Raw genomic sequence first — 14,563 nt, 5'->3', positions numbered from 1 at the left:
TCACACTAGGTCAGTGGTTCCCAACCTGGGGGTGTAAGAAAACTTTAAACATATACACTGTAGGTCTATAGGTAAGCATTTGGATCATTTCTGTAAAGTAAACTAAATGAAATGGTTTGCTTAGATGATAAGTATGATTGTTAAATAAATAAAATGTAATAATACAGACAGAGAATTGTGTAGAAAGGAAAAAGGTTGGGAACCACTGCTCTAGATGATATGATTCTGTAACTTTTGAATATACGACATCTAGTCTGTCAACGTGGTGATTTAAACAACTTAAAGTAATCCCTTAATTTGTAAGAAATAACAATGTTTTTCTTCACATTTCATGCAACCTTTTATTCTCTACTTTGCCTTGACTTATTATTTGTCCCACTATATCTGCAAGTCACCATGAAACATTTAGAAGTGTGACACCGATAGGGTTTCCAATGCGATCAGGACATTGTCTGAATATGTCTGAGCTTCTGAATTATTAACACACACTAATGTAAGAAGCCTGCACTGCTTTCAGTGGTAGGTATACTGTAGTGTGAGAGTCCCAGCCTCTACTGTCTATGAATTAAACAATTCTAACATGTCTTCACTAATGATCCATGTATCTTTAAACTCCTGTAAAGGTTTAAAGGTGTCTGATGGTACTGGGATTCAGTTTCTTGTACAGCTTAAACAATGGCTGCATACACCTTTGGTTTCAATACAAATATCCTTGCAGTGTGTTAAGCTATAAAACCACATTCTCTCTTCTTCACCCTCAACAGTTAACAACACATTCTTCTTCTTCACCCTCAACAGTTAACAACACATTCTTCTTCTTCACCCTCAACAGTTAACAACACAATAATCGTGCTGGGCGTGTTGACCTTTGCCCTCCAGCTGTGTTTGGCTCTGTTCTTCATGCTGAGATGTTGGAGATTGGACAACAGAGTACAAGAGGCTCTCAAACAACCGGGCACTGTTAACAAACTCACTGGTGAGCATTTTAGTCTGCTGATAATAGTTTCAGTTATTTTTTTTAGGTGAATATTCAACTTTTATGAATCAATAAAGTTTCACTGTCGATCATATGATCAAAAAATGGCAAATAATGAAATTTTGCTAGCAATTCACAAATTAAGAAGCAGGATGCAGCCAGTATTTAATAGCCAATCAATGAAACTGCAATAAAAGATATTGGTTTTATATACAGATGCATAGAAGTAAATCATTTTAAAAGAATCTATCAGTTAATCTTCCTTTCTTTTGTATTCCTCAGCCCCGTCATCCTTCCACCCTAACATTTACAAACAGGCCAGCTATCAGCTATGTGACAATGAAGCTGCTTCATCACCTCCCCTCTCCGCAGCAGCTGAACAATATGAACCTATCACAAACTCTCTGTTTGCACCTTCCATACCCTGGGACCTGGTCCAGCGCTGACAGGCTCCTGATCCTCCTGGCATTTACCAAAAGTAAATGAAAATGTGTAGAAAAAAATATAATGAATTCACCTTTTTTAAACAATGTGTAAATTCTGTATGCTTTTAACTGTAGCGATAATAGTTTTGTTTTTAGAGATCTCTCTTATTTTTTCATAATTTCAATAATAAAAAATGAAATTAAAGCTGCGCTAATCAATATTTTTATATGCGCAATGTATAAAGTGACTGTGTAATGCGGTGTCGATCATAATGACGAACCAGCAGACAGTTGTTACCTAATTCAGCAAAACTTTCAGCTCATTGTTTGTGTTTCACGGCCCACAACTTTAATGTTCTGATTCAGTCTCACCGCTCTCATAAAGAGCAGAAAGCAGCTGTTTTAATTTAGTATTAAAGCTCTTGTACACCTGCTGTACGCTACCTGCCTAGCACCAAACAGCAGACAATGTTAGCAACAAGGACAAACACCTGTGAAGTTTGTGGAGCAATGTAAACTGTTAAACTTACCCCAAACAGCCATGAATACCGCAAAGAAAACCGTTGCCCCGTTGTCGAAGAGATGGGTGACCTGAGAAGAAGAAAGGAAGACTGAAGTCCACAGTTAATATTCATCTTTATAACAGTTTAGCTTCAATCAATCCCTTCAAGACCACAAACATTCTGAATCAAACACATGATGACACCTTGACTGACTGTTAATCTTTCATTTTCCATGAGTACAGTAACAAAGTGCACAACAGCTGCTGGTACAGTTTGTTCCCTCGCTGTGGAGACAGTACCTTGGCATAGATGCAGCTGTCTGACAGTCTCAGGTAGGGGCAGTACTGGTCACAGATGGGGCACATGATGATGTCAGTGGCCTGGCAGATTTCTTTACTGGAGAACAACATTTAGCCCATCAAACTCTGGTAAAGTTGATATTACAATGTCCAGCAACAGTGACTTTGCCTTTGGGCAACATAGTAAAAGCCCAAATTCATGCACGTACCGCACTGCACGTGTGTATCTGTTGAGTTTTTATATGCAAATTGTTGATAAAGTTATGATCTTCTTCTGAAAAAGTGTTTGTCCACACATTCAGCGGCACTGTTTCAGACTCTTACAATCTTACACAGACAGAGCACGTTTGCATTCACGAAGCAGTTATTCTAACCAGAGAATTCTGAAGTTTAATTTACTTTATTCTTTTAACAAGCATCCAATAAGTTACATGGGATAATTTCACACTCCGTTGCCTTAACTGTAATACCAAATTAGTTTTTCATTAAGAAGAGTGACTTAACTTTTTCAATAAATAAGCTGAGTACCTGATCTGTACTTATTAAGTATGCACAGCATACAAATCTATTTAAGGCAGATAAGGCTTGTTCTTATTTGTGTTTTTGAAATGCTTCAAATACAACACAACTACCAGCTCTAGCCACACTTATTTGTCATAAAAAAAAGAGGAGGTGTGTTTACCTGACCTGGCAGTGCTCCAGAGTGAAGATGCCGTACAGGAATACAAAGAGGCCAACCAGAGCGGCAGGAAACAGCATCCCTGTGTACCAGCCGAGCCAGGCGAAGTACAGACCGATCTTCTCCCCGAAATACCTCCTGAAACAACAGCAGAGCATAAGAGGAACGAGTGTCCTTAAAAATACTTAAAAAACATAAACAGAAAAATTTACTGTATCTGGTAAAACAGCAGATTTATATTCTGATGTCTTAAAGTTCATCGAGAGGCTGTGGACAATTGCAGCCTGTTGTTAAACATCTATTCAAAGTCAGCTTACTCACTGGGTCAGAATAAAACAAAATCCAAAGGAAGGTAATGGATTACTGCTGCTACTTCTGCCTGCCATTACGTTTAGATTTTATATGTGATATTTAAATCTCTTTAAATGTCGTAATGCAGTTACCTGATGAGGTCCAGCGGTTGGTACTTGTACCAAACCCCCCACCAGGCCCAACACTCGTACAACAGGTGCCGGTGGTTCTCTGCTCCGTGTGTTCTGATGGAGTTCTTGCTGTGGTATTTCCCCTGTTACCGTCCACACACACACGTACACAGACATGGAGAAACATAAGGGGTAGTATCAGCATATGGAATCCATGGTTTCATACATGATGCAGAAAGCATTTATGACTTAAAAACAGGTGGCAGAATTGAATTCACGACTGGCTTTCTGAAGATCTGGAAGATTACCTCATGAAGAGGGAAAGCTGCCTCATATGAATTGTTGCTCAAAAGACGATTAAGTCCTGGAATCAAAAACAGAATTGTGAAAGGAGATCAACAAATATCTGATGCTGTCTGTCAAGCAGTATAGCAGATAATAGGTCTGTTACCTCTTTACTCGCCATGTACTGCGTTGGCATGCCATATCAGTTAACTATGCTATTGATCTGCAATTTGAATTGGATTAAACTAGCTATCTAAATAAATGATCATAACACCCAACCATATGCAAAGTAATGTGAGTTTGAATTTAACACAATAGATGTTAAAATCTTGGATAAAGGTACTATAGGGCTGTTTATAACTAAACTGCATTACAGTGACATTAGCTTGTGGAGGGACAAAGCATCAACTCTACAACATAGTTAAAGCTCAGGCTATAAAGGTTGCTTTTAGAATTAATTTAAAAAATGACATGTTTAAATTTGTTGAAACTTGATTTGTAGAAAAAGGTCAAAGCCCTAGCAAACACAGACCCTTACAAGGTCAATTTATTGATGCTAAAAGAGAAGAACATAAAATAACACATTTGTACTAACTGCAAAAATAAGGGTGTAGTGGGACAAAGAGCTGGTTAAAAATCCAGTGATGCACACTAAATGCCAATTACTATATTTCTACCATTTTCTTTCTGCACCTCTTCCCAAGTTAGCATCCATTTCCTTTTAATTCAAAACATTTCGACAGTAGAATTTGTCATAATGCCCAGGAGAAAACTCACCCATCTTATTTTTACCCTCCTCATATTTGACCCGCTGGAGGATGTGGTGGACAATGCGACTTCTGGTGGCGTTGTTGAAAAAAGTGTCTTTGTTGTGGATGATGAAACTGCAGTGAAATGAACCAGTTATTACAAATCTGTCTGAATGATTTGTGTGTGTGTGTGTGTGTGTGTGTGTGTGTGTGTGTGTGTGTGTGTGTGTGTGTGTGCGTGTGTGTGTGTGTGTAGTGTACCAATTTGTATGAGAAAGGGAGCAGAGAAAAGTGGCAAAAGTACAAAAGAGGGAAAATGTACCAGGCAGCAGTGTAATGTAAAGTTCATGTCATTTCTCAGGGATTCGTTTTTAAAGGGCAGTTACGTAAAAACTCACTGATGTATCCTCGATCGACTGAAGGGGGCAGTAAAACTCTCGTTCTCCTCCAGGTCGGGCAGAGTGTCGTCAAACTTCATAGGCTTGCGGGGAAGCCACCCACGAAATTTGTTGATGCGCTTCTCCATCCTGCAAATTAAGTGTCTGTTAAAGCTGCCAGAGCTGAGTTTGCTTCGTCAGCTGAAATCATATTGCCTCTTTGGCTGAACACTCACCTGTTCATGAACTTGTGCCGTCGATGCATGAAAAAGATTTTCCTCCTGGAATATGTAGGACGTTGAGAGTAATTAACTTAGCACTCAGTACAGTTCAGTAATGAGGATAACAACAATGTACTACTGATATTACCATTACTATTACTGCTTCTACTGCTGCTACAAGCATCAGTTCGATATCATTATATTGCTGCAAATAATAAATATGATAATACTAATAATAATACAAACATTAAAGGTACCCACTGGAGTTTTTCGACCACTGGTAGCGCTGTGGAGCAATGACACGTTTTTATGACAAATAGGCCCCTGTTTGGATTGTTGCTGGATTGATACCTATTTCTCACACTATTCTTTTGATTGACAGTTGGTGGCGCAAAGACGCGCCACAATGCATCAACCAAGGCAGTGAAGAAGACTACAAGCTAGCAAACCTGGATGTAAACAGTACAGGATTTAAAGGACCAACTATGGTGGTCGTGAAACCAAAAGGCCTTATCTACAGCCAGTGTTGTCACTGTTGTGTTAGTCAGTTCTGGGCTACTGTACAAACATGGCGGTTCAACATGGCGCCCTCCGCAGAAGAGGACCCACTTCCTCTGTAGATAAAAATGGCTCATTCTAAGGTAACACAACAATTCTTATATTCAGGTGATTATACACTAATAAAAACATACCAATAAATATTATATTCCATTTCTGCCAATAGATCCTCCTAAATGTTACACACTAGATCTTTATGTTTAAATGTTTGTTTACAAGAAAAGTCCATGGGGTACCTTTAAGGTTTTTTTCCAGTATTACTTTAAAGAGGGTTTGTTGTCTCACCTAAAAGGCATGCGAATGTTCATGAGCTCTGCGTAGCGACACAGAACATCCCATGGCGCATGAAGCTTCAGAAAAATCACGTCACTGTTTGTTATAGAAGCCTGTAAAGAAACCAAACCCACACACAAACCATTTTATTTTAGCAAAGAAAGTAAGATAATTAAAATAGGGAGGACTATAAAATATCATGTCAGTGCAGACAGCGTCTTTAACATTGTTGAACACTCTTCAACATCAATATGTTTGCTAGGTTCACCTGTACTGCCCGACAGAGTAGGAGTCAGTCTAAAGGTACATGAACCAGGAGCTAACTAGATAGAGACCTAAAAATAACGACTCCATGACTCCACACAAGAAACACACACAAGTGGGCTGTTGAAGGAGACAAGAAGCATTGACTTCCCCTGCATGTTCTAGATAATGATGACCCTGATGCTACTGCATCAGCAGTTAACATACACATGCACACAAATAACAACATCCACATTTCCACTCTGTAAATGGCCACTTTTTAAACATTAAAGAGCAGCACGGGAGAAAACTGCCATCAGCACATTTGTTTTGGCTCTAAGTGGTGGCTCACCATGAATGCCACAACAGCACTCAGCTGTCAGACCTTATAAGACTTGGCACAAGAGGCTCAGAGCATTTTAAAATTCAGCAATCTGGCCATTGAGATTACATGCATTACAGGACTGAGCATTAAATTTCTTCTTCACACAAATTGGTTTGATGTTGCTCATGTTTCCCACTCTGAATGCAGCTGCAGGTTTGCCAAAGTAATCACAGCAAGGCTAATTGTCCATCAGAACAGGAAACTATCAAGCTTCTTGTGCATTTGCAATTATCAGCTTTCAAAGAAGTAGCTATTTTTGCTTGAAAATATGGCCAGAGAGTAAAAAAAAACCCTTTACTGAGCAGTGAGAGCAAAGACAGTTTTTATGAACACACAGATGGTGGCCTGATATGATAATACTGTAAAGGCCATTCTTCAGGTGGAGCCCTGTGATTATAGCTTCCACCCTGCTGAGGTGCCCTTGAGTAAGACACTTAATCCCCATCAGCTGATGGAGTGCTGCTCTGTAGCTAAACCTGACCACAGGCCTCTCTTTAATGGAGGGAAAGAAAAAAACATTATATTAATCAATGACCATCTCTATTTTTTATTTTGATTTGAACATATCAAGTGGTTAAATATTTAACATTTTTCAAATATTAATATTTTCTTGCTTTCTTACATTAAAGTACATACATGTCATTGTAAATTTAAAGCTATTTGTTTTTTTGGGCTGGTGGCCAGACAACTAATTTTAAAGCTGCTCCAATCAATATTTCCATATACACAATTAATCAAATGACTATGCGTAAGTGGTTGCTTGTAGTGATGAACCCACAAAAAATTTCAACCCAACTCTGCAGCCCTGTGGAGCTCTGCAATGCGTGTTAGTGTTTTTTAGCCTTATTGTTTTTGTTTGACGGTCCGCAACTTGCTTTGGTTGAGTGGTGTCGTTGCTCTTTATCAATATTGTCTCCTGCCGAAGCAGGCAGCACATATTTTCAGCACATATTGAGCTAAAAGAAGAGTGAATATTGTACTTACATTATTTAGGTGGTGAGAAACACCACCCCGAATGAATGCTAATGTTGCTGTACATCTGCTGGATGTGTAATTAGTCAACTGCTGGCTAACACGTTTGTCTTATCAACTTTATAAGATGAAAATATGTCAATGTTGTGTTTATAACTTGTTGTAATAAGTCAATTAATGCAGGTTTGAGATTTAACTGTAACTTGAGAATTGCATTTGTTCATTTGTGACATTTTGAATACAAAATTTACAAATTTAATCCAAAACCAACTGGAAGAGAACACACAGTATTCTTTTGCAACTCTATAGCCTACTGACATTATATGACATTATGATTTAGCTGAAACTTTGTCAACATAATGAAATAAACATCTAGAGTAATGTTCTTCACCTCCTTTTCCATCTGTAAACCCTCTGCACGGATGTTCCGCTCAAATATCTCCCTCTTCTCTGACTGCGAGCTTGACTTCCTGTAAACCAGGATGTAGTCAATGCGGCTCTTTCCATCAGCGAAGCAAAGGCCGCTGGACTTACTCCTCGCCTGACAGCAAACAGACAGACAGACAACAGAGAGAGAATCAGCAAAGAATAGTAACTGGCCATTGAGAGGAAGCATCCACCTTGTTTGTCATGCACTAACTACTCCTGTCCAAAACTCCAGCTGGGATGAAAGGAGCAATGACGGGAGCCCAGAGAGTTAGTTCCACCACTGACCTGTGGGAGGCTAGAATCGGACTTTGTGTTGTCATCAAGGATGCTGCTGTGGGTTCCCTGGTTCAGCAGGGTGGAGTCGTCGTCTCTGGACGGGCTGCTGATGCCTTCTGACCTTTGTCTCCCAAGCAGCACATTAACACCCTTCACAGCTGGAGGGAAGATGAGCAGAGTGTATAAAAGTAATATTACAGGGAATGCTAGTCACCAGTCTGCTGGATGAATATTTACACAGCTTACAGACACAGAACAACATTGGCATTATTTTGAAGTCATGTTTCTGTCCACCTGATGAATGTCAGTCCAATATTCACTCTCCCTTTAGCTCTGTTTTGGTCTCCACCAACCTCTGAGAAAATATCTCTCTTTAGCCGCTTAATGCTTAACTTTGGTCACCATCTCGTCAGCTTGATGAGAGTTTGTGGGTTTGCATTTTACATTTAGAAGGCTCTTTCAAGCCAGAAGGGGTTGTCTATTATTTTATCATAATGGCACCTGCTGAGCAGAACCATTTCACCTGACAAGCATTTTGCTCATTTATTTACAGGAAATATGCAACAACAAAGAGCCTGTATCTGTGTTACTATTCATACTCCTCACATGGACAGAGGTGCTTCCTCAGGATCCCCAAAATAAACTTGAAAAGACAACCAAGACCAACAGGGTCGAGAGGGCTCTAGGCTAGGGTGGTCATACAGAGCAACAGAGTGAGAAGCTTGTGTGCAGTGCCTCCTGATACACGCAGGCACTGCCGACACGGCGCCATAAGCAGGAGAACTGTCTCAGTCAATATAGCACATGCTGAGGAATTTATTGCTTCAATTGACTACGTTTCCCATCAACACTGTTGGACGCTTTTCCTGCTTGCTCATGGTGGGAATTGTTGGGTCTCTGTAAATAATTTTATAAGGAGTACGGCCTAAACTTGCTCTACTTGAAAAGTGTCCTGAGAGTTATGATTTGGCTCTATACAAATAAAACTGAATTTAACTGAACTGACTGGACAGCCACATAAAGCCAACAAGTTGAACAAATTAAGAAGTGTACAGAAATTTCAAGCCCTGCTCTGGGTCTCACCGAGAGGAGGCACATCGTCTTGAGAGCTGGAGTCCGGGGCTTCAACTGAGGACTCCTCCATGATGTCGGCCTTCCCACAGGAGGAGAATGTGAGATGTCTGTCCGCTGCCTGGTAGCCTGAGGCCGAGGCCTGCAGCAGGACTCTGCGTCGGTGGGGGCTCCGCCGCTTGGGCTCAAACCCATGTAGAGATAAACTCACGCCTATAAGACACAGACAACCTTTTAACCTTTCTTTACACTTCCTGACACTCTGGTACAATCAGTCTGTGTACAGTATAGAAATTAGGATTCCTAAAAGGACTTGATGAGGGTGAAAAGGAGCATACAGTAAGTTGACTTATGACAGCAACTAGACAAGTATCGACTGAGTCATTAGTCTTGATCAGACAATCTGTCAACCATAAGTGCCTTGTGGTTGAGCAGTAAAAACCACTTTCAAACCCCTTTAACACATAGACTTACTGTCAACTACTCTGAACAGATCATTGGTTCTAGGTTGTCGCCATTTATACAAGACCTGTGCCAACAACTCTGCTTCTATTTTCACTTGCACCAACTTCAATACCAGAAATAAAAGAAATTTAAAAAAATAACACAACGTTAAATCCCAGGACTACTTTCACAATGACACTGTAATAAGTTTTGGTTTTGCTCATACACGACTCGAATGCCGTTAGACTTTTTAAACCTGCATTAACTAATTTCTCAGGCCCAACATGAGCCCGAAAAAACTGTGCATGTCCGAACTGAGCCAGAACCATGGAAGCAGTTTTAGGCCGGAGTTTCTGATTAAAAAATACATTTTGATTGTTTTGTTACAAGCTTTGTTAGTTAAGTTCGAAGTCCATCTTGGCAGTCAAAAAAAGCAGGTTCAGAGAGGTTAGGTAATCATTCAAACTATCACAAACCTTTACCCTGGGTTGTTGCTAATAGTGTAAAAGCAAAAAATATGTAATGAAAAGAGAAGCATGAAAATAGAGACTAAGACAGATAAAAGAAGGAAGAGAGATGTGTTTAAGTCAAAGACAGAAAAGGAAACAGAAAATGACAGCTCAGTAACTTTTATCTCCTTAAAAGGGATTAACCTTGAAAGAACTTGAAATGAAAGAACCTCTCCATGGGAACACACACACTAATTGGGTCTATTTGTCAACCAGACTATGTCCTTTGGGGGTCAGAAATTATTAAAAGCTAAGCAAAACAGCTTAAAAATCTAAATTGGTCTGTATCTCTTACTTTCAGTCCCCTGGAGAGCAGGAAGACTTCAGTAGAGGTGGGTGGCTGTCTTGGAGGTCTGCATGCTGAATTTACGTTTGTGACACGAAAGGTGACTCAGCAAAAATTTTCTGCTGAGCCGTAGTACCGGGGACAGAGATAGAGGTTGGGGAAGCGTCTCGGCTCTTAATCAGCCAATGATGCTTTGGAACATTGGAGCCTATGGATGCAGCTAATGGAAATGCAATGAATTTCATACCAGTGGAAAATCAGTGCTCAGCGTCCTCTTCCTTTACTCATTTTAGTGGCAGTAAATATTTCACTATACCGAGGTTTAGCTATCCAAACAGGAGCTGGAGTGGTTAGAGAGGAGGGGCAGAGAAAACATTCACATGAATCTGAATTTCTCAAGAGATGAAGCTGATAACATATCCAGTGGCATTTCATTTTCAAGTAGAACAGAGCCTATGGTTTAATGCATTCTACTGTATGTTAATGAAACAGAGCCTGGAAATTCAAAGACTTAAAAGATTGCACTATGGGGATCAACAGCATTAACTTGTTAACTTCACCTCCTCGTATTCAACACGCTCACCGACAGCGTCCTCAGCGACCCACAGCGCTCCCAACGCCGCTCTCATTAAAGGGAGAGAGAATTGCTTCCTATAAATGCTGGCTCTCAGAGGACTGACACACTACATATTAGCCTACATCACGCTGCAGTGCCGAGACCGTGGCCAGTCAAACAATGTATCCATCAAACTTTAACAGCCCCATGGTACGTCTGCAACCTAAGCCACCGCTGAGGTCACATGGTACTGAAGACTTGGCAGCACACAAGTGTAACAGACTGTTTGGATCTCAGTTACTGTACAACTTAAGGTGTTTCAATATCTATCTGATATGATATATGATATATCTTTTTTTCCCTCATTCTTTCTACTTACAACTTTCAATTCATAGCAATGCACTACAAATATTAGGAAATACACGCCACCTACAATGAACGGTCCTTCAAATTTGTGGGAGCTAACAAATAGCTAATCTTAGCTACAGTAATGTTAGCTAACAGAACTGTTCTGATATTTTTTGAATGCTTCATCATGGCTGATCATTTACCAGCACATGATCAAACATTTACGGTCACTACAGGCAATATTATTTACCTTTGAGCAGGTTTTGTTGAAAAAGAATAAAGCTGCTTGCCAAGATAGAGACTCTCCCTGACTTCCAGAATCTGCCCCAGGGGCCTCCAACCTTTCTGACAGCGAGGGCTACCTAAAGGGAGAAAACTGTCGAGAGGGCTACTCTGTATAATTAACATCCATGTTGAATTGATGCTTTGAATAGAATAACAGCGGTGCGTATTTCCACTTTTTGTCCTTTTCATATACAAGGTTGAACCATTGGAATTGCGGGTGTGGAAGCAATTGCCTATTTACACATTCAACAGGCATGAACCATTCATTTATCCACCTGATGAACATAAGTCAAGTTTCGACACGCGTTAGATCTGTTTTGATGTCCACGAACTCGAGATCATTCAGGTCTTAGTTTGCTAGATGAAATTACAAATCACTTGCTGATTTGTATCATTTTGTTCAATTCAGTTTAAAAATGCATGTGTGGCTGTGTAATTAATTTATTCGCTGTGTTATTGTGCAGTTTAAAAGACCAACAGAGTGAGTCTTCTCTTCTAAAATGATCTAGCTGATCCCATTGTGTCAGTGTCAGTAGTCTGATTCTCCTTTCATGTATAGTATATCTTGTGAAAAATTTAAACACAGTAACTCAGTAGTTCCCACAGACCTCTAGAATTTGGAGCGAGTAGCTCTTTCAAAATTCTCTGTGCAGAAGTAAGTAGGCTGAGCCTGTTATTTCAGTGTGTAACATACATATTTAATCAGCATTTCATATCTTGTGCTGCTCATCTCATTTTCAGGTTGTAGCTGCTGTTTCCGCCTTCTCCGTCAACAAAATGTGATTACAGACAGTTGAGTGTGCGGTTAGGGAGTATTAGGTAACTTTAGTTACTTACAGATGTTGCAAGGAAGTGGATCCACACTGGATTTGAATGTGATAAAATACTTTTAGAGCCAGAATCTGTAAAAGCTTATGGCAAATAAAGAAATGTAGTTTCTGAGATCTTGTTCACTCCTAAATGCTTACTTAACAACATCCCCCAATAAAACCGCCTTGACTGAATTGCTGCTTTCATATTTGCTGCAAACATACTGTTTTTCTGCATATATCACAAAGCGAATGGAAAGACACGGTTATGGTGCATACCACAAAACCCAAACAGCCACAGTTTGATTCTGGGACTGGGAACCTGTAGCACAACTAAAAATATAATCCTATAATCGATCTCGCCTGGGTCGCACAAATTCAGTTTGAACATTTTTCGCTTATTCCGTGCTTTTATCAATCAACTTAATAATAGCTCACATCTGACGTCTGTACAGTTAGTACGTTGGCTGTTTGGGGCAAATAAACATGGACTGTACAAACAGTCCAGCAGTCAAATTTGCGCGAATGACATGGAGCGAAACTTTGCTTCACTTTCCGTCTGAGCACAAGTTCATTGACCCTGATGATGTCATCAAGGTTATCTTCGATTTGCTTTAGAGACTTCCATTTTTTCACACAAAGCTGTTAGTTATAAAGACGTGGCCGCTCATCAGGCAGATGAAGATCTGACAAGATCTCAGATGCTACAGAGTTGCATTATGGGAGGTGTAGGATCCAGTGTTTGACCCATTATAGTGACTAAAAGTTGGGATATTTTAGCCTCTGTTGCACCAATTTTTTTAAAACCAGCTTCTCACAAGGACCCGACTTCAAGTGCAATACTAAATCACTGTGTGCCTTTTAAATACATTTGGTTTGGCTATTAATTTGTCACACAGTTAGCCTGCAGTACCACAATATAAGAAGCAGGAAATTATGTCTATACGTAGTATATTATTACAGTTGACATATGAACAACTACATGATTGTGCGTTTGGACTCAAGTCCCGGTTTCATCATTTGCTTATTTGATAAATAAAGCCCCATTAATTTTATCTTTGCCCTTTTAATAACAACGTGGTTCCTTGCGCACAACCCAACCTGGAGATGACAACTCCCACTGAGAAGAGAATAAAAGACTGCAGGGGGAATGGGAAAAGGAATGGGAGGTGGTGGGGGTGTGTGAAATGTTGCCAAGGGGATCAGGTGTCAGTCACTTGTGAGGAGGAATCGTTCGTTCCATCTGGATGCACCCATCATGCCCTAGGATGGACGGGGGGGTTGCATGTTCTCCCTGACGGCAAGCAGTGGGGATTTAGCGCCTGCCAACCTGCTACTGGTGCCTAGATGGCAGGGTCGCAGCGCGCACACAGCTGTGCGCACACACTCCTCGTAGATGCATGACCCATTTGTGTGTTACAACTGATACATCATGGAGGATGAAGAAGTAGAGGAAAAAATTTACATTCAAAATCAAGAGAAGAGGGGGACAGCTCGGGGAGAAAATGAGAGTGTGTGTGTGTGTGAAGGTCAAATGCTTGCATGGCCACAGGGAACTGCGTGAAAGAGATGAAGCAGCGTAAAGAGGAGTGTGAGTAGGACACAAGGCAACACATGAGAGAGAGCACTGCAGCAAAAAGAAAACATCCACTCTGGAGAACAAGCTGCCTTTGCTTCAAGACAACTTGACGAGACTCACCGTGTGAAGGTGGAGAGAGGTAGAGAGGCTGCTTCACCCCTCAGAGGGGAAGAGAGAGAGAGAGAGAAGGGGGGGGCTTCCCAGCAGCCGCAGCAGACGCCAAAACAGCCAGAAGACTCTTCCCCATACACACGCACGCACACACACAGCGGTCACCCCTCCTCACCCCCCAGCCCCAGCGTGAAAATGACCTCGCTGAGGAAAACAAACAAACACGACGTCCCACGAGGGAAAGCAGCATTCCCACTTTTTACTCCTTACTCCTCATCACAGCATCTGTCGATCCGACATAGCTATACACGCCAACACATACACTCACACAGACGCATCTTTCATAGCGTAGCTGCTGAGAGCAGGCAGCAGAAAAGCTTCACAAAAGCTGTCAAAGATCTTCGCTGGAGAGAAAAAAACACAAGCATGAGCAGGATGTTTACAGTGAGAGAGAGTGTGAGAGAGAGAGAGAGAATGAGAGAGAGAGAGAGAA

At 40.7% G+C, this 14,563-nt stretch overlaps 1 protein-coding gene across 1 annotated transcript in view; it reads right to left on the bottom strand.

Moving 5' to 3' along the window:
* The window catches only part of LOC127358848 (anoctamin-4-like), a 48,589-nt gene that overhangs the window by 16,170 nt on the left and 17,856 nt on the right, over positions 1-14,563 (bottom strand). Inside the window, exons 4-15 of the mRNA XM_051392326.1 lie at positions 9,156-9,356; positions 8,082-8,230; positions 7,759-7,908; positions 5,780-5,880; positions 4,952-4,996; positions 4,737-4,865; positions 4,367-4,473; positions 3,613-3,668; positions 3,326-3,447; positions 2,886-3,020; positions 2,204-2,300; positions 1,932-1,992 (exon numbers count right to left, since the gene is read on the bottom strand). Of these exons, the coding sequence (XP_051248286.1) occupies positions 1,932-1,992; positions 2,204-2,300; positions 2,886-3,020; positions 3,326-3,447; positions 3,613-3,668; positions 4,367-4,473; positions 4,737-4,865; positions 4,952-4,996; positions 5,780-5,880; positions 7,759-7,908; positions 8,082-8,230; positions 9,156-9,356 (1,353 nt within the window). The remainder of the gene's footprint in view (positions 1-1,931; positions 1,993-2,203; positions 2,301-2,885; positions 3,021-3,325; positions 3,448-3,612; positions 3,669-4,366; positions 4,474-4,736; positions 4,866-4,951; positions 4,997-5,779; positions 5,881-7,758; positions 7,909-8,081; positions 8,231-9,155; positions 9,357-14,563) is intronic.

This window comes from Dicentrarchus labrax, unplaced genomic scaffold (assembly GCF_905237075.1).
Source record: "Dicentrarchus labrax unplaced genomic scaffold, dlabrax2021, whole genome shotgun sequence".
Taxonomy (NCBI): Eukaryota; Metazoa; Chordata; class Actinopteri; family Moronidae; genus Dicentrarchus; species Dicentrarchus labrax.
This window is presented reverse-complemented; position numbering and strand designations above follow the sequence as displayed.